We start from the raw sequence: 26,758 nt of genomic DNA, 5'->3' as shown, positions 1-26,758 counted from the left end.
AGCTCTATTACACTATTGTTGCCTCTAGCTTTAACTTTTAAATTTCAAAAACAGAAAAATATTTGTACAAATTAATTACATAAATGTGAACTAACCAAACTAGTTTTCAGTAGTATTGTATAAAAATGGATTTATTTATATCTTAGATAAATAATGGATATATCTATATTTATCTATCTATAGCAAGCAAATCAATTCTTTCACTTACATCTAAGAGATTTTCTTACCTCTTTGCGCTTCTGAAGTAGTAACTCTAGCCTTTCATTAGCTCTTTTACCAATCATTTTGTTTCTTTCTGCTTCATATTGTCTTTGTGTATTATCCTGATGAATACTTAGGTTTAAGGCAACATTCACCAGTGCAGTCATAAGCTTCATGGCTATGAAAAATGAATATTTTATCATCAATCATTTTAAACTGCAAACACAAAATTATAAATTATAAAATCACATAAGCCACTGACGTAGTTAAATACCATGAGTTATATCATCTATATTAAAATTCTATTATAAAATAAATACACAAATTCCATCCTTCATACTATACATTCTCTCTCTCTTACATGCTGTTCAAGACTTACCTACTACTTGACTAACTTTATTGAGATTCACCTACTACGTTCATTTAGATATTCCTGTACAATTTAACTGGCTTACTCTGAGATAGAAATTCATTAGGAAACAGATGGATTATAAGTTTAGCAAAAAAGCTCCTAAGAATTTCCCTAAGTAAAACAACTTAATTTTATATGGCTATTTGTAGATGAGAAGATGAATTAATATGAGAAGCAAATCTAAAAGTGTTACATTAATGCTAGTTGTTATTGTTATTATCTGTCTAAATGTAACATAGTTTCCATTATGTGTAAGTCAACAGTTTTAACAAGTTAGATTAATTTGGAATTCCTTAAGAAAAAATGCAATTTAATTGCTTTTGTAATTTTTAAAATATCCCAGTCTCAATATTTTTTTTGGCAAAATATACATATTAAATGCATATCTGAGTTTCAAGCTCAAGTCTAATATTATTTATTTATTTGGAATTTGATGAGAGAGACATAATTGAGAATAGAAGGATAACATGTTGGGTAAACAGATATATACCTTAAGGTATTTCTGCAGACTCTGGAATGGAGGATATAGAGAGAAGTGAAAAGAACTAATTTTTTTTTTGGGGGGGGGGGTGAAGGGGGAGAAGTTGCCTATAGTAGACTGGCTGTACCCTTTAAATAAGGTCTGTGGAGTTATATTTACTTTGTTTCCCCTTCAGAAAAATCTAGTAAAATTAAGTTACAAAGTAAATTGTATGACTATTTGGTGCAATATTCAAGAAGTAAAAGTATTTCCTTGAACTTTCTTGTTGAAGAAAATTTTAAACAGTTTTCATAATGATATCTCACTCATCCATGTCACTCTTCAATGTATCAAGTCACTCAACTTAAGTCAAGGGTAATAAGTTCATATAATTTCTGTCCCAAATGAACTTCTCTTTTAATTCACTCCATTCTAATCAAGAAAGCTCATGTTTCCCTAATAATGCATGCCTTCCATAACACTCAATAAGATGATCAGTGTGAAAGCACAAAGTATATATGAATCTTTGTCATACTTATCTGCTTCACCATGTAGTGGAGGGGAACTGGGGTTCTCTAAAGCTCTATAAGTTGAATGCAACCCGTGATAGAAGCTACCAGCTACAAAGTTTTTTAAGGGCCCAGTAACAGATTATGTCAACTCTCTGAGAATCAGCCTAGTTACGTATGGGAATCTTATAATTCTATAATTAAACAAAAACATAAACTTTTATTTTTCATAGAATATCTTTCATATACCCAGAGGGTTAGCCACCAATTTTTTTTGGTGGGGGTGGGGAAGGGTGGTGGATCTTGGTAGGACAAAGTGGAAGACATAGCAAACTAGCAAACAGGGAAAAATACAAAGAAACTGTCAGTTCTGCTTACAGTGTCAGAATTGGAAACTGGGATAGTAGGTATTAAGAATTATATAATTCTTGGTACTTCCAATATGTGATTTTTATTTAGTGACTAACAAGCTGACACACAATTAGAGAAACTGAATTATACCCATATTGTCATTCTTGCTACAAAAGAAAAGTGATTAGAAAAGGAAGTAGGCTGATCAGGTAGCAAGAAAGAAACAACAGAATATTTAAAATACTAAAAGAACAAAGGGAAGCATTCCAATGAGTTCAATGGATTCTCCGTGGAGGATTTAAGAAAGGACATGGATGAAAATTCAGACTAACATAAGAAGAGAAAGCATAGTGCACTGGAAGGAATAACTTCCACTGGATGAAAACACAGAGCTACCCAACTATCAAAGTAAAAAGAATGTTTCCCTAACTTTTGTATATTTCGCCCCCAACAAATGCATACCTTCAGGAACTTCTAATTGAAAAATAAATCAACAACATTTACTGAAGTATTACTAACACCTATACGTTATTTTCCTGTCTTTAGGAAAAAAGATGTAACCCTTAAATATAAAATTTTTAATCAAGTATTCTTACTAAAGAACTTTCTCCAATAGTCCTAACAATGTTACTTTATATTTGGGCAAAATAACTTTATATTTATTTTTCTGCCCATAGAATGAGAACTACCAACTATTGTAGCAAAGGTTTTCTCAGCACTAGAACAAGATTAATGTGCCTGGGTGTTAACAGGTTTACAAATTTGGAAATACATACTTATCTACCAATGAGCCCTCAAGGTAGAATTCTATTTTAACAAATATCATTAAAATATCCAATTTTAATGAGACTATCCTGTAGTTGTCAATTTCTCATAAAAACACCACTCTGTTGATATTCAAAAGTCAATCTATTCAAATGAAGTATTATTTTGGTTGTGACAATATCTTTGAAAAACTGTACACTCTAATGATTTTAGTAGGTTTTATATGTTTTGATAATTTTACTGTGTGCATTATTTCTTAATTTAAATATGTAGCACTGCAAAAACATTATGAAATACCCTGTAGGGGAGAGGAGAGGTAAGACATGGACAGCAAAGAATCTGAGGCATCTGAATTTGGTAGGGATAGTTTTACTTTTTAATACCCTACACTTAGTAGATAGTACCAATAGACCTTGATTTTAAATATTTCTAAGTATATGAAGTCATGGAACCTAAAGGTGAACCGAAGCTGGATTTTCCCCAGTCACATTCATATTTGAGGGCTCCCTGATGCACCATGAATTAACTTTTGAACTATCATCACATCACTGGCAATGCTTAGATGTGGTAATTCACTTAGTAACATAATAACTGAAAATTTAGTTGAGTCTACATGCAAGCCTCTTGAACTCCAAGCAAAAACAACCAAGAAGTTTTTTTTCCTATTTCTATCCAAACCCCAAAAATATAGGCTCAAAGATATATATTGCTAATATATTATAATACTAACAGTAGTAGTATAATAGTAATAGTATAATAACATATAACATAATATAATATGTGGTATAATATAATGGTATATAATAGTAAGAATATTACAATAGCACTTCTAAAATATTTTACTAATATCTCACATAATGAAATAGTCACAGCAAAATAATAAACAAAGGCAAAATTAACTTGTTCATGTTTAACTGTTTTGGAAACAACATTCTCTTTTACAGAATATTCTCATGTTTCCTTTCTTCCCAGTACAGAGAAGATAACTTTTCTAAACAGAGTGTCTAGAAAATGTTGTTATTTGGGCATTTCCTTTAAGTATGCAAACACAATAATACCCTTTAATAGACTACAGTAAAAAAAAAAATCATTTTAAAAAAGGTCTAGATATAACATAAGAATCTTAATCTCCATTTAAACGTTTAAAAAAGTTTTCTACATACAAATACTACTCAATAAATGTTGCTGATCAATAATAATGCAGTCTGCAAAAATTCATTTTCTTTTAAGCAAATGGCAAGAAAGATACAGTGCTAGGAAACCAGCACCCTGGTAGCACCTTGGCAATTCAGTATACACAAAAGAAGAATGCTCTGGTTTAGGACTTTTGCATAGTACCATTTTAGTTCACCCCATTCCCCTCTACACTAAGCACTTCACTTATGTGTCCCTGCATTCTACAATTCATCATCACCTATCTGTCCATTTGTACTTTCTATATATAGTAAATTTAGAGCTTGAAGAGACCACAGAGGCCATTTAGCCTTTCTTTTGCATTCATTGTCAACTACGTGTCAGACAGCACATTATTTATGCATGTATATGGAGAAATGACTAGTGCTACAGAGGTGTACATTCTCAATCCTACTTAAATTCTAGGAGAATTAAAAACAATTGTACACTGACACATTATTATTAAAATGGGATGGATTTTTTTCTTCCTTCACTGTTTTAGCTTTCATAGTAAACTTTATTATTTATTCTCAACATAAGAGGGAAATGTAGGAGTGAAATAAAGTCTTCTTTAGTATTCCAAAGATGACCTATACTATATCAAAATCAATAGCTAAGTACGTGGTCACAAAGCTATCTTTCATTTATAATGATTTATAGCTATAGGCTAATTATTATTAATAATAATTTACAGCTAGAGGGCAGGAGAAGTTGTTAACGGTGATACCTGAAATAATGTTCATGAGATAATGGCTGGCAAGAGTTAGGAGGAATCAGAAGCCTAGAGAGATTACAAGATCTGTTCAAGGTCACAGTACTAATCAGGGTAGGGGGCAGCTAGGTGGTGCAGTGGATAGAGCACCAGTGCAGGAGTCAGAAGGACCTGAGTTCAAATCTCACCTCAGACACTTGACACTCACTAGCTTCGTGACCTTGGGCAAGTCACTTAACCCCAATGGACTAATCCTGGGCCATCTCCAGTCATCCTGACGATTATCTGGTTACTGGATTCAGATGGCTCTAGAGAAGTGAGGCTGGTGCACAGCCCTCCCTCACTCAAAACAAAGTCAAGTGCAAGTCATGTCATCATTTCTCTGATGGCATGGTTTTCTTTGGCAACAAAGGATGAACACACACTAATCAGGGTCAACTCCAGGAAAGAAAGGATGGCTTCCTAAATCTAATGGTTCTCTTTCTGGTGCTCCATACTGCAAAGTTTACTTATAAGGATCTTAGCATAAAGGTAGCAGAATCAGAACCTGAATGGGAGGACTCACAGGATGGGAAGACAAGCAGCAAACAAGAAAAACACAGAAAAAAGGAATTGGGGGAGCCCAGAGGTCAGTTTCTCACTAACTCAAAACCCTCAATCTAGTCTGGTTAGTCTGCTGGAATTCAAAGGAAATTTCTGTAAATTCTCATAATTTTTTTTTTTTTTTACCATGAGAAAGCATAAAGAATTCTGGGAAAGTTAGAGGCACAGGGTGCCTAATATTACCCTTCAAATACATAGATGTGAGCTGATAATCTGAGATATTCACTCATAAGATGCTTTTCACATTAATACAACGCTAAGGTCACTGCAGTAAAAATTAGGGACCCTCAGGGATTCTGAAGTCAAAGTACTTCAGCATTTCCCCTAAGTATAAGGATCCTTTCAATTAAATGAAACATTTATTTAGTTTGCTATATACAGGGGCACTGTGCTAAGTGCTTTGGATATAAAAATGAAATAAAGAGCTGGTCATCAAGAAGCTTACCCCATACAACAGCAGGACTTTTTTCCAATACCTCCAGTGAAAGAGAACATTCCAAAGATTGTATGTATCACTCCTTACTTTAGTCTTTTCCTGTCTAAACACCACAAACTCCTTTAATTATTCTTCATATGATCTGATTTTCAGACCATTATCCAATGTGAAATTCTCCAGTTTGTCCCTAATGTTCTCAAAAGGTGGCACCCAGACCGAAAAATATATCACACACATACTCTATAACATTTAAAAAAAATGCTTCTTCTAACACAGTTCAATATTGTTAGCCTTTTCTTTAAATGGTCTAATATGTTCTTGGCTCACATTGGACTTGTGGGACACTAAAACACTAAGATTTTTTTCATATGAAACTGCTGTTAAGCCAGATCACCCCCATCATGAGAACATCCAATTAAGTTTTTGAACCTGAATACAGGATTTTATATTTATGTCCATTAAATTTTACTTTCAGATTTATTAGTTTTGATCATGTAGATAATTAAATTTGTACAATCTGCAAACCTGATAAGCACATACTCTATATTTTACTTTGGTCCCAAAACAAATCCTTATGACATGTCATTAGTTTCTTCCTTGCAGGACAACCTCAGCTTATTTATCAACACACTCTTTGTGTATGAAATTTAACCAGCTAAAAGAAGATCTAACTATACTATAATGCAGACAGTATAAGTCGACCATGTTCACAAATGTATCATTAGAGATGTTCTCAAAAGGCACAGAATATTTAGAATATATAACTGCAGAATCAGTGGTCCAAATACCAGAAAACTTAGAATTCTACACAATTTATCTAGGCAAAAGGACTTATCAGAAATATTTAGTGAAAACCCAAGGTATCAAGGCTAGTCTAAACCACAATATTTAAATAATACTAAGATACAAACTTGATTATGTGTACATGCATGTATGTCTGGGTGTGTTTGTGTTTGTACATTCACCCAGGTATCTATAACCCCAACAGTGAGAAGAATAGAGAAAATTTCTAAGATTCAACATCTGGAATATGACATGTCCCTCAAGGTCCAAATAAAAAGGGCAGTTCCTTAAAGAAATAAATCATAAGAGTTGACACTCATATATTTGCCTTTGATCACTCACCACTTGATTGAGTTGATAAAATGATGTGGTTGCTTACCAAATACCCTGTTGTACAGAATGTAAAAGTAATTTAGACAGGTCTCAAAGAAGGGAAGGACACAAAACAGAGGAGGGAGGGCTAAGAGTAATCAAAGGAGTAAATACTTAATTCAGTGAGTAAGGGCAAATGGGTCAAACCTTTCCATTCTCAGATGATTAAGAAGAATCTGAGCATTTATGGCTCAGTCTTCTTTACTAAATCTGTTTCCAGATCCCGTCACACAGCTAGCAACCATTACATGTATGAATTCAGTGAGCATTCCGGATTAGCCATATGTTTCACTGTGGTACCTAAGTAGGGTTAAGTTATCAATTTTATAATGAAGCTCCACTGACTATAAATTAAGGACAAGAAAACGATGTGGACAGCAGTTGAAAGTGTCTTTAAAGTTATATAGTTATTATTCTTTAAAGAGGAAGAAGGGTAATTAGAGCTCTTTATGGTCAGGTCAGTTCTCTATTTTCAAGTATTAATGTCAGGGTGCTGCTATGGTCTTCCAAGTATAGACAAAAGATTATCTTCTATCTGATGACATGACATCATTCTTTATCTTTGGAGAAGCATAAAAACCTTTAAAATTTTTTATGAGGAGGAATAACTTTTCTGCTGATCTGATATTCAACATTCAGACAAAATGAATATTCAGAGTCTTATTTACACTTGATTGCTATAGCTTTACAAAGAGTCAAAGATTTTTTTTTCAGGGCTTTAAAGGAAGTTTAGGATGGCTGAAGTACACGGAGTATATTCCCAAAGAAAGTAATATTTATCTTAAGTACAATTAAATCTGGAGGTCAAAAGTAAACTACATCAAATATCTGCCAAAGCATATAAAGATACGTTTAAAAACTATGAAAATTCTTATTTGTATTTTAAGCACTACTTGTCAAAAGATTTATGTATTATTTCTGATTTTTTACACCAAGCTGGAGATGTAGTAGGAGAGGTGAAGTTCAGTCTGGGCAAAATAAGTCTCCTCCAAGAGGATAGATATTGTAAAACTGCTTAAACTTTTTTGTCTTAATACAAGGAAAATGAAGAAGCAAGCATATATATTATAGGAAACTGCATATAGCAGTTTTGAAAGAAATTTACAAAAATATCTGCCTGTCTGAACACATCTGGAGGACATGAATTCATACTTTTAGTAAAGCATACCAAAATTAATGAAGACCCATAAACCCCATATACTCTACTCCACCTTTTCCTTAAAACAATCCAAATCCTAAACTTGAATGTGCAAACTGGGGTGAACAATGAAGTCATCAGGAAAGTAAGAAAAAAGATGAAGGGAAGAAGAGAAGGAAGGAATGTCAAGATAATATAGATTATTAAAATTTATGTTAGTTATTATTACATATTGATTCTTCTGACTGGACCAACAAAATGGACCACTGACTTGGTTGGTTTGGGCCCTAGGTTCAGTTATCAGAGGTAATTTGTTGGAGTAAAAGGCATAGAAAATTGTCCAAGTTAAACAACCAGAGGATGCATACTAAGAAGCAGAGTTATCAACAGAAAAAAGGAAGAATAAGATGAAATTTCTTTAGGAAGGAAAGAAAACAAAACAATCATATAAATATTTGAGCTAGTGAAATGATATGTAAAGAAAAGATAAAAGTTACACCCCTACTGAATGAGATAAGGTAGCAAGCTGGTTTGACCAAAAAACAACAAACCCCCTCCCCAAAACTAATACAAATGAATATATAGTTAAAAATAATTATGTGTATTTAAATTGAGAAAAAGTTACTATTCCAAGGTCATCTTGGAATCAGTTTTATTTTCCAACTTGTTGGCCGTCTGAACTCAACACTGTTATTTCTTTCATTGCTTACATGTGCAGAAGAAAATGTTAAAATAACATCTGGTCTAGGATATATATACCATTTTTTATGTCTCCAGGCTCATAATCATGTATAATCAATTACTGACTTAGGAATGCTTTTCTATCCAATGATGGATCAACTTAATAGCTATGTGCTAATAATTCTAAATCACATATTCCTTGTTAATTATGTAGTTCAGAAGAGATTAAAAAAACTCACTTGTTTATAATACAGATTTTTATCTATCAGTTCCTTTTGGGGGTATGTGTGTGAGGGGAATATGTCTGATGGAATGAATTTCTTGGTAAATATTCTGGAAGAATAGTGAACTGAACTTTGATAAATCATAGGAAAGTGGGAAGATTCAGAATATTGGGGGTGACGGGGACAAAGCACATTAGTGATCCTGCCAGTTGCCACCTACTAAATGATAATCAGTTTAGCAAGGTAACATATTTTGTGAGACAATAAGTGGAAAATAGGTAAAGGAAAATAGAATTATGGCAAATAAGAAATATTCCTTTTAAAAAGAATTCCTCTAACACTTAAAAGCTTTTGATTTTGTAAAATTAGTAAAATAACCATGATATTTTCTATTTTAAAATTTTGAAAAGTAAATTATATACCCTGTCTTATGAAATAGTTATATGTTAATTGACTTAAATTATAAAGGTATACAAAATTCTGCAATCATACATACACTGAAAGCTGACAGGAAGAAAGCAAAGAATAAAAATGACAAAATATTTTTTCCTGGACATTTAATGATACAGGAAAATTTCGCTCTTTGATAATATATGTACATATGCATATTTGTCGATGTGCATACATGAGTGTGTATACAAACTTCATATGTACATATATATTCCAAAAAGTGGCAACTAGTTCAATAGGGATAAATGTATGTGAGATGGTGGTAATATTACTGTATGGTCCTACTTAATAACAATAACAAGTTTAGTTTTAAAAACCTTGTAAATTACATATTGGGAACCATAGTAAAGCCTATAAAAACAGAAATCAAACACAATAATCTTCAAATTATTTTAAAACGAGTAAAGGTCTAATTATAGCAATATTAAGAATCTTACTTGATAAACTTAATGGACAGAAAATTGCAATGCCAAAAGAATAAAAATAAAAAATTAGTAACACAACTAATAATAAGCATCTATGTAACAGTACAGCATTCAAAAGGAGTTAAAGACAAGTTACTTCCAGATGGAGCATGAAAATGTCTTTTCATAAAACTATGGTGTAGCCATATTTGAACTAATACTACACAGTTAAAATATAACTTAGCAACAGAATGATAAAATATTATGAGAGTTCACAGAACATTAGTCAAATGGAGGCAAAAATGAACTTAAAGAGGATGATGACAATCACTAAACAGTATTATGGAAAAGTAGCTAATTTATAATGTAACAATGTATAAATGACTGCAATGAATAAACTCTAAGCAAAGGGACAAACTCTTTAATCAATCACAAGAAAACAAAGGGATAATTGGATTACATATTAAAAGTACTACTTATATGACCACTCTAAACATGATGCCATAGATAACTTAAGAAGCTCTGAAGGAAATCTTCACCATATCTGTACCCTAACGAAATAACTAACCTGATTGTCTCTCTTCTCATCTAAGATATAAGCAATGTCAAGGAGCATTTTATTCCAAAGACGATAACCATATCTGGCCATAACTGCCTTGTAACTTTCCATGCACATAGTCAGTGAAGCAGAGGATTATATGTTCCTGCCCATTTTATCTAGTCCCCAAGACTCGTCCTGCAAAGTGAATAAAAACGATTATCTCTTCATCTACCCAAGGCCACAACACTATCAAATGACAAAGGACAGGACAAAGATGAGAACAGGAAATCCTGAGGAATCTAGTTGTGGAATCAGGAATCAAATTCTCATTTAGTCCTATGAGTCCTTGTTTAAGAGAAGGTGACATACCATAACAGCAATATGTCCAACATTTCCTGAAATTTTTCCTTAGAGATGATAATGACCATCCAACTAGAGGGATGGGAATAACAGAAGCTTTTAATTCGTGTTGCAAAAGCAAAGGAAAACGGAGATACCTGGAAAAAGTTGTCTAAACAGAAAAACAATAATTTATTCATTCTTCCTTGATGTTTGACTGTGAAGACTAATAAAAGTGAACCTAACTCTTAGGAAAGTAATAAGATGATGAGAGTGGAAGTTTAAGGCAGCCCTGTATAGTGCTACCTGGTAGAAAGATGAAGTATGTAGGGGAAGGAAAACAATGGATTTTTAGGTAGCCAAGAAAGAATAATATTGGAGTCAGAAGAAACAGAAGGGGAACCCTAATCAAAATAAATGGAATTTTAAGAAATAGGAAATTAAAAGGGACTTTAAAAGAAGAAAAGAATGGTTGAAAATTGGGAAGAAAGTGGATAAGACAAAATAAAATTACAGAAAATAAAGTGTGATGAGAAAAGGGATTAGAAATTACAAACATAAAGGAAGAAGGTAAGACATGTATACAACAACACTTCATTTTTGGCATTTTTCAAATTTCTGAAGATTCTTCCCTTAAAGGCCAATTAGGACCAATTTTCTTTTTTCAAAGTTCTGAATGATTTTTACTTCTTTTTACTTCTCCTGATTTGTTAAAGAGTATATTTGTATTTAACATTTGCTCTATGTTGATCATTATGAGTATTTTTGATGTATTGTCCTGTAACACAGTATTGACATTTATGGTACATTTTTTTCTGTTGTGCCTAATTGCCATTTCAGGAAATGGCTTTTAGAGTTCTTGGATCTGCTTTAAAAAAAAAAAAGAAAAGAATAAAAGATTGTAAGCTTGTTTTCTTTTGTGTCAGTTTGTTATAGTTTTTCCACTTCATCTTTTGCTGTAGTAACTTAAATCCTTTTCAGAGCTCTGATCTTTTAATTTCTGTTTTTAATCTGTTCAGGGCCAAGAAACCAAAGAATAAAAGATGTTAGAATGATGCACAAATAAAGAGTCAGAGGACTCTGAGTGAGTGAGGGCTCAAAGCACTTGCCAAGAAGAAAACAGCTGACTGAAGTGCAGGTTCTTGTTTGTGTTCCAAATGATTGAAGTTAATGGAAGAGTGACTTCCAGCTAAATAGTACATAATATGTAAAGAAAGAACAAAATGAAAAGGAACAGAAATTCTTGGAGAAAAAATTTTAAGAGAAAGCTGAAATAGAATGGAAAAAGATCATAAAAATCACAGGAGTTATTAATACAGAAAGGGAAAATCTTCAGATAAGAAAATGGTGCTTTATTTCATGTTAAAAAATGAGAACAACTGCACTAAAAAGATACAATGTAAACAATCGAAAACTTTTAAAGCAAAAAGAAAAAAAGAATTAAAGAACTGCTAAATGCCTTTTTAAAATGGACTAAAGATATTATTTTCTCTAGTCTAAGGTTGGTTGGTGATTCATCCCCAATGTTTTAGCATGCTATAATTCAGTGTGTTATTAAGGTGGAGTCAGGAAATCTAGATATAAATTTTGGTTCTAATACTTACTAGCTATTTGATCACAGGCAAGTTCTTAACTTCTTGTAACCTGAGTTATCTCATTTGTAAAACGAAGATAATAATGTATGTATTTCCTATCTCATAGTATAATTGTGAAGAAAGTATTTTTATTTGAACAGTAAAGGACCATGTGAATATGAATTAAATTATTCTACTGCGATTTCCCCTAAGGAAATTTATCCATAGTGTTAATATGTTCTTAAGATATCATCTCACATTTCTACAGGATTTTAAGGTTTAAAAAGTACTTTCCTCACAAGAACACTAGTATAAATATTATTATCTTTATTTTACAGAGAAGAAAGCTGACTGTGAAGTGTTTAAGAACATTACTTATATTCACACAGACAGTAATTTATGAGATATGATTTGAACCAAGGTCTCATAAGGAGACAGTATGCTAATGTGATTTGGAATTTAAATTGACCTAAAAAAAAATGAAAGAAAAAAAAAAGACTTGGTAGTACTATGTCAACTGTAAATACTGGCCAAAGTCTACAGAAAGAATATAAAAGAAATTAAGTGGTAGATAAATTGAAATTAAATAAAAATTAAATCACTAATAATTATTATTTTATTTAAGATTAATTGGGATCAATTTAAAAGGGAAGTTGTGTTTGATACATGTTGGTTCCCCCTTATACCCAAAAGCTTTTTGAAAACTTGCATTTGGTGAACAAGATTACTCTGTATTTTGGGATAAAAGCTCAGTGATAGATGCAATGGGAAATATGGAGGGAGCAACAGAAGCATTTAGTTACTACAAAAAGTAATGAATGAATTCAACTATTGTACAATGTCAAAACAAAGATTTTAACAAGCGAAAATAACTAGTTACTTTTTCTATATAAGAAATAATCAGCTTTTAATCAAATGAACATTTTTGTATGTTCAAAATGATAGGGTATTTATGTAGCTCTGGCTTGTGTAAGATTACATAACTCTGATAATGTCATAGAATACCCTCATATAAATGTGATTACCATGTGTCAAGACATGAAATTGCACTACACAATGAAGAAATAAATATATATGAATTAAAGACTCTTTTATATTAGCATCTTGATTAGTTGAGTTCCTAAAAAAAAAAAAAAAAGGCCTAAGTAACTTTCCAGTAGCTTCCCAAAATGGTTTTCAGTATAAAACAAAAAGATAGGGAAAATGCTGGAATTTACAAAGGATTTTAATAGTCATTGCATTGAAGTGTGAATGGTCTACAAAGAATGCTCATTTGAAAGTACATTAAAAAGTTTTGTCATGAAATTCACATAAAATTCAAGTGAGCAAAATGACTCATAAGAATTTAACAAAGAAAGTGAACTACATTATGATTCCATCCAACAGTACAATGGTTACTTCATACTGATGTTTAGTTTTAAGAAGTTTATTTAATGAGGGCAAATCAAATTCAATAATGTTGGAGAAATGCTAATAAAATCAAACTTACTTACCAGCCAAGGTACTTGTATGCCTAAAAGCTCGGACTTGGGAATCTGATAAACCAGTCAAAAGGGAAATAACTGTATCCATCATATACTCATCATATATTATACTATATTGACACTGTCGAATCAGAACTCCAATAAATTCACAAAAGTTTGAGCGAAATTTTTTCCACTGAGGTCCAGGCATGGTTAGGGGATAATCACCACTGTCCTATAAGAGAAAAAAATTAATTTATAACAAAATGTGTGGCATTATACTTTGCTCTAAAATATTTTTGTCCTCCTGCATCAGCAGTATGCTCTTTAGGTGAACTAAAAAAAGGCAGGAGAAACAACTATAATATTAGCTTCCATAAAGCTACCAAGAACAAAGAGGATAATAAGAGATAAGCAGGAAAATCTTATTACGCTTAATGGCATTATATGTAATGAGTCAATTAAAAACATTTTATGCACACATACATATAGATACCAAATAGCATCACATCTGAATATTTAAAAGAGTTAATCAAACTGCAGGGAGGTACACATAGTAAAACTATAACATTTATGCCTTTCTAGTATAAGCAAATATATGGAAAGGACTTCAGGAGGTCATCTAGTCAAACCCAGTTCATCTTACAGATAAGGAAACTGAGTCTCATAGAATTAAGAGAATTTTCCGAAGTCACAAAGACAGAATGCATCAAAAGTGGTATGTGAACCTATATCTTTTGCATTGAGAGCTTGGAAAGGTCCCTTGTAACAACTTTTTTCTTGCACATTTCTTCATGTCATGTCAGGAAATAAACTTAATAAAATTCAATGATTATAACCATATGTCAAGCAAGGCTACAGATGATATAAAGTGTATCTCTTATAATAATAAAGTTTTGCATTTTATATCATTATATGTTCACTAATGACATTCAAACACAATATCACACTTACAACTAAATAATTAGTAAATGTCATCTGTTTTAATGACTGGAGTATATTGTATGAATCTTCACTAGGAGAAAAGGGACTTTCTAATACTGTTAATGCCTAACTTTTAAAGTACCCAATCACCCCCAATCCATCTAAACTGGCCAAAAGTAGAAGGAAAATCTTAAAACTCATATGCACAATCAAGGAAGGCAATGTTCACATTGACTATATGGAATATTTATATCCTATTTTGAGTCCATCACCATTCTGTCATGAGATATGTAGCACAGATTATCTTTGATCTTTTGGAATACTGGTTTGTAAATGCACTGACCAGTTTTCAAGTCTGCAAGTCTGTTCAAGTTGTCTTTTAACATTGTTGCTATGTATAAGTTATTCTTCTGGTTCTGCCCATTTCACTTTTATTAGTACTTTCAGATGAATTTTATTGTTTTCCTCATTGGCTCTTTTGGTAGTCTGATTTGGATAGTACTGAACAACCTAGTTAATTTATGTATTATTATAATTTTTATTATATCATTTCAATCTATCCATGACTAATTAAAATAATGAGCTGAGCAAAGCTGTGTATATAAAATAAATCCACGAGGGGAAGAGGGGGGTATGAGAGGGAATGAGTGAATCTTACTCTCATCACATTTGGTTTAAGGAGGGAATAACATACACATTCAATTGGATATGAAAATCTATCTTCCCCTACAGGAAAGTAGGGGAGGAGAGGATAAGAAAGGGGCAGTGGAATGATGGAAGGGACAGCAAATGGAAGGAGGGGGTAATCAGAGGCAAACATTGTTGAGGAGGGCCTGTGTCAAAGGAGAAAATAGAATAAATGAGTTGGGGGGTGTGGGCAGGATAGGATGGAGCGAAATATGGTGAATCTTTCCTTTGGGCAAGTCACTTAACCCCAATTGCCTCATCCTGGGTCATCTCCAGTCATCCTGATCAATATCTGGTCACTGGATTCAGATGGCTCTGGAAGAGAACTGAGGCTGGTGACCTGCACAGCCCTCTCTCCCTCAAAACAAAGTCAAGTGCAAGTCATGTCATCATTTCTCTGATGGCATGGTCTTCTTAGGCAATGAAAGATGAACACAATATGGAAATGTTTTGCATGACCAAAGGTGTACAGCTTATATCAAATTGCTTGACTTCTCAGTGAGGGTGGGAGGTGGAGGAAGGGAGAGAATTTGGAATGCAAAGTTTTAAAAACGAATGTTAAAAACTGTTTTTGCATGCAACTGGGAAATAAGATATACAGGCAATGGGGTATAGAAATCTATCTTGCACTACAGGAAAATAGAAGAAAAGGGGATAAGTGAAAAGGGGAGGGAAGAGAAAATTTGGAACTCAAAATCTTGTAGAAGTCAATGTTTGAAACGAAAAATAAATTAATTTTGAAAAGAGTAAAATAAATCCATGCAAATCACAAGCATTTTTGCATATGACCAATAGAAAGATAAATTCCATTTAAAATAACTAAAGAATGTATGAAATATTTGAAAGTCAGTCTTTCAAGATACATAAAAACTATATTGGCAAAAAAAATGCTCTTGCTAAAAATTCAAAACCTATTTCTGTGAAAAATACAAGAAATCATAAAATATAAGTGTTTTTATTAACTAGTGTCTACTTAAAACTGAAAGTAAACATCTGTAATTCAAAAAAGTTAGAAGCTTTTCCAGTCAGCTCAGGGGTAAAGCAAAGATGTTTATCATCACTGTTACTATTAATAATAGCGCTAAAAATGCTATCTATAACAATATAACAAGAAAAATCAAGACAGTTAAGGCAAAGGAGAAACAAAAATAATAACAACATTTGTACAGCATGTACAAGGTACCAAGAATTATGCTTTAAAATTATTATCTCACGTGATCCTCACAATAACCCTGGAAGGTAGCCGCTATCATTTCCATTTTACAGATAAGAAAACCAAGGCAAACAGAGATTAAATGACATGCCCAGGTTAACACAGCCAGTAAGTGTCTGAGGCCAGATTTGAAATCAGCCTTCTTTGACTTCAGGCCCAGTACTCTATGTAAGTCACCCAGCTGCTCCTAAAAAAAGAAATTATAAAATCCTAGAAAATCAGGAAAGGTACTAAATTGACATATAGCACTAGCAAAGTTAAAGGCTATAAAAAACATCCTCAAAAACTGACAGCATTGGGGCAGGGACCTGCTACAGCTCTCCCCCTAAACCCAGGAAAATACTTGTAAAAAACGATTCTAAAAAAATTTTGAGCTGCAGAACACAGAATGATGGGGTGAAGCAAAGGTCCAGCCCAAGACAACCTGGAAGGCTGAGAGGAAGAGTCTATTTTGCTGTGCTGGGAACAGAACCCAGTCAGTCCAGCATGGCTGCACCCGCACAGATTGGACCTGAGCAGGTCTCAGGGGGACTGAGTCTCTGATACCTGTGGCAGTTTCCAGACTTCCCTATCCCAACATGCTGAAGACAAATTGGAAGGTCAGTGAAAAAAACCTGGGGGACCTGGACAAGAGAACAGAGTTGTCTGGCCCCAGCCCCAAGGTAGCAGAGGGGGAGGAGGAGCCGGGGCAGTACCAGTGGCAGCAGCTATTCTGAAGCTTTACGCCTCTCTCCCCCAGACTGTGAGGTCATCAAGCAGCAATCAGTACGCTCCCCCAACCCTCACTAGAAACAGAGAACTACCTTGACAAAGAGCTCAAAAGTCTAGTAAATGGCTGGGAAAATGAGCAAAAACCAGAAAAGGATCTTACTTTGAATCTTACTTTGGTGACAAGGAAGACCAAAATATACAAAAAGGAGATAACAAAGTCAAAGCTCCTACATCCAAAGCCACCAAGAAAAATATGAATTTTTCTCAGCTCAAAAAGGATTTTGAAAATCAAGTAAGAGAAGTGGAGGAGAAACTGGTAAGAGAAGTGAGAGTGGTGCAAGAAAATCATGAACACCGAGTCAACTGCTTGCTAAAGGGGACTCCAAAATGTTGAAAATAACACCTTAAAAAATAGACTAGCCCAAATGGCAAAAGAGATCCAAAAAGCCAATGAGGAACAGACTGCCTTAAAAAGAAGAATTGGCCAGAAGGAAAAGGAGGTCCAAAAACTCACTGACGAAAATAATTCCTTAAAGGTTAGAATACAGTAGATGGAAGCTAATGACTTTATGAAAAATCAAGAAATTATAAAACAAAACCAAAGGAATGAAAAAAATTGGAGACAATGTGAAATATTTTATTGGAAAAACAACTGACTTGGAAAATAAATCCAGCAGAGACAATTTAAAAATTATTGAAAACCATGATCAAAAATAGCCTAAACATCACCTTTCAAGAATATATCAAGGGAAACTGCCCTGATGTTCCAGAACCAGAGGGTAGAACAGATACTGAAAGGACCCACTAACTGCCTTCTGAAAGAGATCCCCAAAGGAAAACTCCCAGGAATATTATAGCCAAATTCTAGAGTTCCCAGGTCAAGGAGAAAATACTGCAAAGCAGCCAGAAAGAAGCAATTTTTAGTACTGTGAAAACACAATCAGGATAACACAAGATCTAGCAGCTTCTACATTAAGGAATCAGAGGGCTTGGAATATGATATTCCAGAGGTCAAAGGAGCTAGGATTAAAACCAAGAATCACCTACCCAGCAAAACTGAGTATAATCCTTCAGGGGGAAAAATGGTCATTCACAGAAATAGAGAACTTTCAAGTATTATTGATGAAAAGACCAGAGCTGAATAGAAACTTGGACTTTCAAACACAAGAATCAAGACAAGCATGAAAAGGTAAACAAGAAAGGGAAATCATAAAGGGCTGACTAAAGTTGAACTGTTTACATACCTACATGGAAAAATGATATTTGTAACTCTTGAGACTTTTCTCAGTATTAGAAGAGTTGGAGGGATTATATACATATAGTCAGAGGGCACAGGTGAGTAGAATAATTTGGTACGAAAATCTATCTTACACTATAGGAAAGAAGCGGGGAAGGGATTAAGCAGGGTGTGTGGGGGGATGATAGAAGGGAGGGCAAATGGGAGGAAGGGGTAATTAGAAATAAACATTTTTGAGGAGGGACAGGATCAAAAGAGAGAATAGAATAAATGCAAGGCAGGTTAGGATGGAGGAAAATATAGTAAGTCTTTTACAACATGACTGTTATGGAAGTGTTTTGCATAACTACACATATGTAAACTATACTGAATTGCTTGCATTCTCAATGTGGGTAGGCAGTGAGGGAGGAAGAGAGGTTATAACTCAAAGTTTTAAAAACAAATGTTATAAATTGTTTTTACATACAACTGGGAAATAAGACACACAGGCAATGGGGTATAGAAATCTATCTTGCCCTACAAGAAAAAAGAAGGTATGGGGATAAGAGAAGGGAGGGATGTGATAGAAGGGAGGGCAGATTGGGGAAAGGGGTAATCAGAATGCACGCTCTGTTGGGGTGGGTAGAGGGTAGAGATGTGGAGAAAATTTGGAACTCAAAATCTTATGGAAGTGAATGTTCAAAAGTAAAAATAAATAAATTAAAAATGGACAGCATTTCCAATCTAAGAGGCTACAATGGAAAGGGAATTCTCATTCCATATAAATAAAAAATGCACAAATCTGGCAAGCAATACACCAAAGATTCAAATACAAAGTGCTTCCGAAGGAAACAAAGAGCAACTTAATAACTGGAATAATATTTAGTTCTCATGGCTGGGTTGTGTCAATATTATAACAATGACAATACTACCAAAGTTAATTTATGGTTTTAATGCTATATCAATTAAATTAATAAAGGAATACCATAGAGACCTATATAATAACAAAGTGAAATTTGAAAAGTGAAGAATATCAAGGGAAACAATGAAAAGATGTAAGGCTGGGGGGGGGGGGGCAGAGAGGAGGGAGAAGAAATAGCACTTCCAGACCTATACTATATTATAAAGCTATAAACATAAAAACTATTTAGTACTAATTTAAAAAAGAGAGAGAAGTTGATCAATGGAAAACAGCAGGCAAGGGAGAATCAGAAAAAGAAAATGGACTTCCAACAACCCAAAGTTTAAGAAAACAGAAAACAAATTAGGAAATAACTCCCCATTTAATAAAAAAAACTGCTAGCAAAACTGGAAAGCAGGATGGGAAAAATTAAGTTTAGACCAACATTTTATTTCCTGTTGTACAACTAAATGGATATATGACCTTAATATTAAAGATCATGCCACAAAAAATTGTAAGAGAAGCAGATCATATACCTTTCACAATTATGGATAGAAGACAAATCCTTGACTAAACAAGAGACACAGGGAATTAGAAAAGGTACAAGAGCTAACTTTGATTATATGAAACTGAAAGCTTTTGTAAAAATAAAATTAATGTACTTAGATTAAGAAGGGAAGGGGTCTAATGGGAAGAAATTTTTGCATCAAATTTTTCTGGTAAAGCTTTGCATCCAAAATGTAAAAACACACAACAGATTTATATAGTCCAAAAGTCATTCCCCAATAGATAACAGTTCTTAAAAGAATTGTAAACTATTAAAAACCATGTAAAACCAATACTTCAAATTACTAGTAAGAGAAATACAAGTCAAAACAATCCTGAGATCTCATCTCATACCCTGAAAATTGGCAAAGATGACAAAAGATGGGAATAAGTCAATATTGGAAGGGTTGTGGACACTAGTGTGCATTGCTGATGGGGTTGTAAATTGGAACATTCACTGCAGAAAGCCATTTGGTATTAGGCAAATTAAGAAACTGAAATATTTATACCCTTTGACATAGAGATTCCACTACTAGGCTTAAACCCTGAGGAAGTCATCAATAAGAACAAAGTCCCTATTAAAACACTAAAATATTTCTATCAGTATGTTTTGAGATGGGAAAAAAAAAAAAAGGAAAAAATGGAAATAAAGTAGATGTCCACAGATTGGGGGTTGGCTAAATAAACTGTCATGCATGAATGCAACAAAATATTGCTACACTGTAAGATGTAAAAAATTATGACTACAGAGACTACAGTCTACAGAAAATCATAAAGATTTACATGCTACAGAAAGATGTAAAGTGAAATCAGCAAGCCAAGAAACTAAATAATTACTTCAATAATAAAAATGGAAAAATAACCAAAATACCCCATCAAAAAATTTTAGCAAAATTTTAAAAAAGGGGTATAGTCCCAAAGAAATGATATGAAAAGACATTTCTATTCCTCTGCAGGGGTAGGAGGTGTACAAGTTATAATACTTTACATACTTATCAATGTATTGCTCAGTTGTGCTGATTTTCCTTTTTCTTTAAATTTACATGTTACATGGGATGGCTTCCTTAAGGGGGTAGGGATGATGGACACTGCATCAACTTTTGGACATACAAAAAAAAAGACATCAATAAAAAGTGTTTTAAAAGCATTTTATAAATGCTGTTATAAATGCTATTACTGTTGAACCACTGGATCTCATTCATTCTTTCTACAACTGCTATTGATGTAGCATCTAAATTTACTAGATTGTCTATTTTAACTGACCTATAGGGCAAACACAGGCATTAGGTACCAAGCTCTTGCAATGGCTTCTTCAATTCAGAAGTCCCAGTCAGGGTAGGTTTCTGAGAAGCTATTACTTTTGGGAATATATTTTAAATAAGACTCTAGGCAGCTGGAAATAGTGCAGAAGTACTGGAAGAGTGGGCTGCATAACTACAAAAATTAGGTTTTTAGGGCATGAGGTTATTAATAAGTATATACTTTTAGGTTTCAGGAGACGATAGGTTCTTTAAGTCATATGTTGTGTTTGTTCTTCATTCTTGAAGAAGACCATGACATCAAGATGATGACATGACTTGCAGCTGACTTTGATTTGAGTGAGGGAGGGCTGCGCAAGGTCACCAACCTCACTTTCTTCTCTTGAGTCATCTGGCTCCAAAATGCAATGTGAGATTCTGGCCCTTTCGGCCTAAGGTCTTATCACATTCTCATTTTGAGTGAGATAGATACACCCATTCAAGGAATAGGCTTCTTTAAGTAGTTACTCAAGGGATGGGCTCTTCAATTAAAAAAAAGAGTAGTACATATGGCATAAAATTACTAAGTAGTAATTTTATGCCATATGTACTACATACCTCAATGCAGTCTTTTAGGTAAGAAAGTATACAAAGTATTTTGAAAAGATAACCACTGAAAAAAATCACAATAAAAAGTTTGGGATTTAATGATAACGATGTGATCCAGAAAACTCAGGAAGAATGAACTATTCCTTAAATGTTACAGATAGAAGAGGTTCAATGCATTCAGGCAAGTTCTGAAGATCAAAGGCACCAAAAGTCTGAGGAAGAAAGGGGTCCCAAATCCAAGGAGAAAGAATAGGAAGAGATGAAAAATCTACATAATTGACAATAAGGAACTTAGCAAAGAATTTGGGAAACAGAAGTCAAATGTTAGGCAGTATGGTGGAAAGAACACTGATATCAAGTCTTTGAGAGTCCAAATTCTGTCACTTGGAGTCAGGAAAAATCATGTCTTCCCAGAGCCTCAGTTTTCTCTATAGAAAGAGGGACTACTCCTGCTTATACTGTTGGACTCACAGGGTTACTACGGAGATGCATATACAAATGAGAACCTAGACAAACAGTCTGCATACCATATTTGGGATCATAACCACAGCTTCCCTTCTTTGTCACAGAGCATTTTGTAACAGATACACTGAAAGCAGTTAGAGATAAAGGAGATTCTTTTCTATAAAGAAGGCAAAATCTAATATACCTAACTTAGGTTCCATACAGAGAGGCAAATAATTGAGAAAAATTAATTTGAAATTAACGTTCTTCTCCCACCTTATTGAGAGACTCCTTTTTCATATGTGATTATGGCAAACTATTTGATGAATCTTTTCACACAGTGCTTGGAGGTATAACTACAGGAAGTTCCTTATACTAGTGGTGAAATATCCCAGCCAGAAATTCACTTAGGAGAAGGTATTAATGCAATTAATCAATTGGTACAGAACTCTCTTTTTCCACTGTACAATATCTTATGCCCTAGGGAAGGGAAACAATAGCATGATAAATTAGGAACAATGTTCCCCAAATAAGTGCTGTCACCTTAAACATGCAAACTTGAGGCAAGTGCCCCCAAGGAAGGGACTATACAACACAAAAAGAGGAAAGAATACAATGGTATGCCCAGGACCCATGAGAGAAGAAAACAGAAAACGAAAATCCTGGTTAGAGTTAGGCAGAAAAAGGATAAGATTATTCTATGAAGAATGCAAAATAAAAAAGTATTTCAGAATAAAGTGTATTCTTTTCTTTGGATCTACAAAAGAACAATGTGGCTCAGAGGCTCTCTAATCTTTGGAGCCGAGCTTTGGGTGACAGGCATATAAGTGAAGCAAAACTCATGAAAGATTAAATTATAATTTTGTCTTTTTTTAAAAAGTCTTTAAAAATACAGGAAAATGAGATCATAGTGTAGCAGAAAGACAAGTTTAGGTTCAATATAAGTACAAACTTCTTAAAAATTATAGACACTCAAAAGTGTGATGGCTTGCCTTGGGAGTTAGTGGGTTTTTCCTCAACTGAAGCTTTCAAATGAAAGTTGTATAATAACTTGTTGGAGATGCTACAGAAAGAATTCTTAAGACAGATGGCTGCTGAGGTTCCTTTCAAACTTTGAAATTTTGTGAAATGGAGAATCAAAATCCTAGTCAGGAAGCTGGAATCGGGATTCAATGGCAATCACTGTGGCAACTAAGTTAAAAGGAAGAATAAATGAAGAGAGTACTAGAATTGCGTGGGTTTTGTGAGCAAATGAATATAAGTATGTGTATTGGGGTAGGAGTGGTGAGAAGAAAAGAGAGCATTCACTTTTTTCCATCAATGATTAGGATGCTGGTCTGAGAAGTGAGTAAAAATGAGAAAGTGGCTAGATCACATTTAAGAATATGGTCCTTTCAATGACCCCATTTCAAAGCCTGCTGAGAAAACACAGCTTTTAAAATTCCATCTCCTTAAGTCATTTCTATAAAAGTGGTCTTTTTAAAGTCAGATCATCGAGTAGTTAGAACAAAGGTTAAGCTCATCCAAAGGTCTCTGAAGAACAGAGGATTTTATACTTCATCTGGAGGTGACAGGGAATCTAAGGAGTTTACTGAGAAGAGGGGTGACATAGTTGGATATATGCTTTAGAAAAATCACTCTGGCAGCTGAGTGGAGGATGGAATGAAGTAGGGAGAGCCATATGGTAGGCAGACCAACCAGGAGACTATGGCAATAGTTCAGACATGAGAAAATAAGGCCTGTACTAGGGTAGTAGTAGTATCAAAGGAAAGAGGGAAACATCTGAAAGATGTAACATAGGAAAAACTGACAGTCCTAGGCAAAAGAATGGATAGAGGAGGGTGAGAACAGGGAAGTGAGGATATCTAGGGTACAAACCTGAGGAGGGTGGTGGTGCCCTTGACAGTAATAGAGAAATATGGAAGGAGGAAGTTTGGGGGAGGGGAGGAAACTTTTTTCTGCGTTTTGGTCGTGTTGAGTTAAAGACATCTATAGCAGTGCTTCTTCAACTGTGGGTTTTGAACCCACAATGACCAAAAAGTAATTTAAAAATCAGAGGCATAATGAATCAAAGGTGTTTTTGGCAGTGCTTGCCTGTGTTACATCCAGTAACTTCAGTGCAGCCTTAGTTCTCAATAGAAAGTATGGGCACTTTGCAAAGTGCATGCCCTCAGGCAACATAAGACAAACAAATACTGTCAAAACTGAAAGGTGGTAGCAAGTGGAAAGTTAAATAAGCCTTGCTCTGCAGGACATCCAGTTAAAGACTTCTCATAAGTACCTAGAGATGCAAGACCAGAGGTCAAAATAGTTTTGAGAATCATCAGCAATGAGATGAAAATCAATGGGAGCAGTGTGAGATCATCAAGTAAAACTGTATAGAGGTAGAAGGGAAGAGAATCCTGGATAGAGCACTATGGTAAAATCATGGTTAGTGAGAGTGATTTTGATTAGCAGTCAGAAAAGAAGATAAGAACCAGTGGTCAAGAGAAAGCCTAGAGATAAGAGAGTATCAAGGAGAAGAGGGTATTGACAGTGTCAAAGGCGGAATAGAGATAAAGAAGATGAGGAGTGAGAAAAAGTCATTAGATCTAGTATTAAGAGATCACTACTCAGCTTTGTAGAGAGCAATTTATGTTGAAAGATGAGGTCAGAAGGTAGAATTAAGAAAGTTAGAGGAGGGAAGTGGAGGTACTTTGCTGAGCTGCTTTCTTTTCTCTTAAAACGACAGTTAATAAAAATCTCTATGATTTGCATAGTGCTTTAAAATTTCCAAAATGCTTTATAATTTTTATCTTCTTTGGTTCTTACAACAAGGGAGGTAGGTACTACCTCCTATCTACATTTTACAGCTGAGGAAAATGAGGCAAACAGTGGTCAAGTGACTTGCCCAATGTCATGCAGCCAGTATATATCTGAAGTTAAATCTGAACTCAGGCCCCTCCCTGCTTCCAGGTCAAGTGCGCTATCCACTGGACAACCTTGCATTATTACATGGGATAGCTTGCTGTGTATGGAGAGAAGTTAAGCAATGAAGGTGATATTAAAAAGATACACATATACACACACACATATATGTGTGTATATGTGTATATAAGAATGAAAATTTTATAAATGAAAACCTTAAAGGAAATGTTAACATATCAACAGTGTAAAGCTTTTTAAAATATGTATCTTCCAAAGAAAATGTCCTTTCATAAGATGTGTAGTCACCTTATGCTACATCCATTAAGTTAAAATTGAAGTATGATTGCCTTAGTGATCTTTCCTTATTTCCTGGAATTGACCAGGTTCCTCGCGCTGTATTATTATTATTGGGGCAATCTGGATCTTTCCTTTGCTTCCATCATACTTTATTTTGTATCATTTATTGTTAGGCAATTCTTTTTTTTCACCTAATAGATTCTTGCAAACTCCTTGAGGTAGGATTTTTTTTTCTTTTTAAAATTATATTATTTTACTCGTTTTTAATGTTTGACAATCTCTTCCATGTATCTTAGATTTTTTTCTCCTCCCTCCCCTTCATTCCCCTCTCCCTCCCCACTCTGTCCATGAGACAGTGTAAAATCTTATATAGGTTCTATGCATGCATTCTTATTAAATACATGTTGCGTACAAGAATTAAAATGAATGGGATAAACCATAAAACAAAACATAATACAAAAGAAAATGTTCTGCTTCTATCTGCAATCCAACTCTCTGGATGTGGAAGGAGTTTTGCCTCAAGAGTCCATTGGGAATTTTTTAAGACTTTGCATTGCAATAAAGTATTAAGTCTACCAGAAAAAATCCTCTCACACTGTGGTTGTTGCTGTGTACAAAGTTCTCTTGGTTCTGCTCCTTTCACTCAGCATCAGTTCATATAAGTCCTTCCAGACCTCTCTAAAGTCTTCCTGTTCATTGTTTCTCATAACACAATAGTACTGCATTACATTCATATGCCACAATTTGTTCAGCCATTTCCCAACTGATGGGCATCCCCTTCATTTCCAGTCTTTGGCCACCACAAAGAGAACTGCTATAAATATTTTTGTATATATGGGATCCTTTCCCATTTCTTTGATTTCTTCGGGATAGAGTCCCAGAAGCGATATCACAGGATCAAAGGGCATGCACATTTTTGTAGTCCTTTGGGCATAGTTCCAAATTGCTTTCCAGAATGGTTGGATGAGCTCACAGCTCCACCAACAATGAATTAGTGTTCCAACTCTCCCACATCTTCTGCAACATTTATGATCTTCCTGTCTGTCATGTTAGCCAGTTTGATAGGTGTGATGTGGTACCTCAGTGTTGTTTTAATTTGTATCTCTCTAATCAACAATGATTTAGAGCATTTTTTCATATGATTATAGATAGCTTTAATCTCTTCCTCTGAAAACTCCCTGTTCATATTCTTTGAACATTCATCAATTGGGGAATGACTTGTATTCTTGTACATTTGATTCAGCTCTCTATAGATTTTAGACATAAGGCCTTTATTATAGACACTAGCTGCAAAAATTCTTTCCCAGTTTTCTGCTTCCCTCCTAATCTTGGTTGTATTTGGTTTGTTTGTGCAAAACCTTTTCAATTTAATGTAATCAAAATTATCCATTTTGCACTTCATAATGTCCTCTATCTCTTGTTGGGTCATAAACTTCTCCATTCTCCATAAATCTGACAAATACACTATTCCTCG

The 26,758-nt window shown here is 34.1% G+C and overlaps 1 protein-coding gene across 4 annotated transcripts in view; it reads right to left on the bottom strand.

Moving 5' to 3' along the window:
• STAG1 (STAG1 cohesin complex component) overlaps window positions 1-26,758 on the bottom strand; it is a 377,001-nt gene that overhangs the window by 129,700 nt on the left and 220,543 nt on the right. For 3 of the 4 annotated variants that reach the window (XM_072613576.1, XM_072613574.1, XM_072613577.1), the window contains 2 exons: window positions 13,622-13,826; window positions 228-379 (listed from right to left, as the gene is read on the bottom strand). In XM_072613576.1, coding sequence (XP_072469677.1) covers window positions 228-379; window positions 13,622-13,826 — 357 coding nt within the window. Of the gene's footprint in view, window positions 1-227; window positions 380-10,242; window positions 10,307-13,621; window positions 13,827-26,758 lie in introns of those variants that run through there. The other variant, XM_072613578.1, reaches the window with a different exon arrangement.

The sequence above is a fragment of the Notamacropus eugenii genome, chromosome 5 (assembly GCF_028372415.1).
Source record: "Notamacropus eugenii isolate mMacEug1 chromosome 5, mMacEug1.pri_v2, whole genome shotgun sequence".
Lineage (NCBI taxonomy): Eukaryota > Metazoa > Chordata > Mammalia > Diprotodontia > Macropodidae > Notamacropus > Notamacropus eugenii.
The sequence above is the reverse complement of the archived record's forward strand: the minus strand, read 5'-3'. Positions and strand labels throughout refer to the sequence as shown.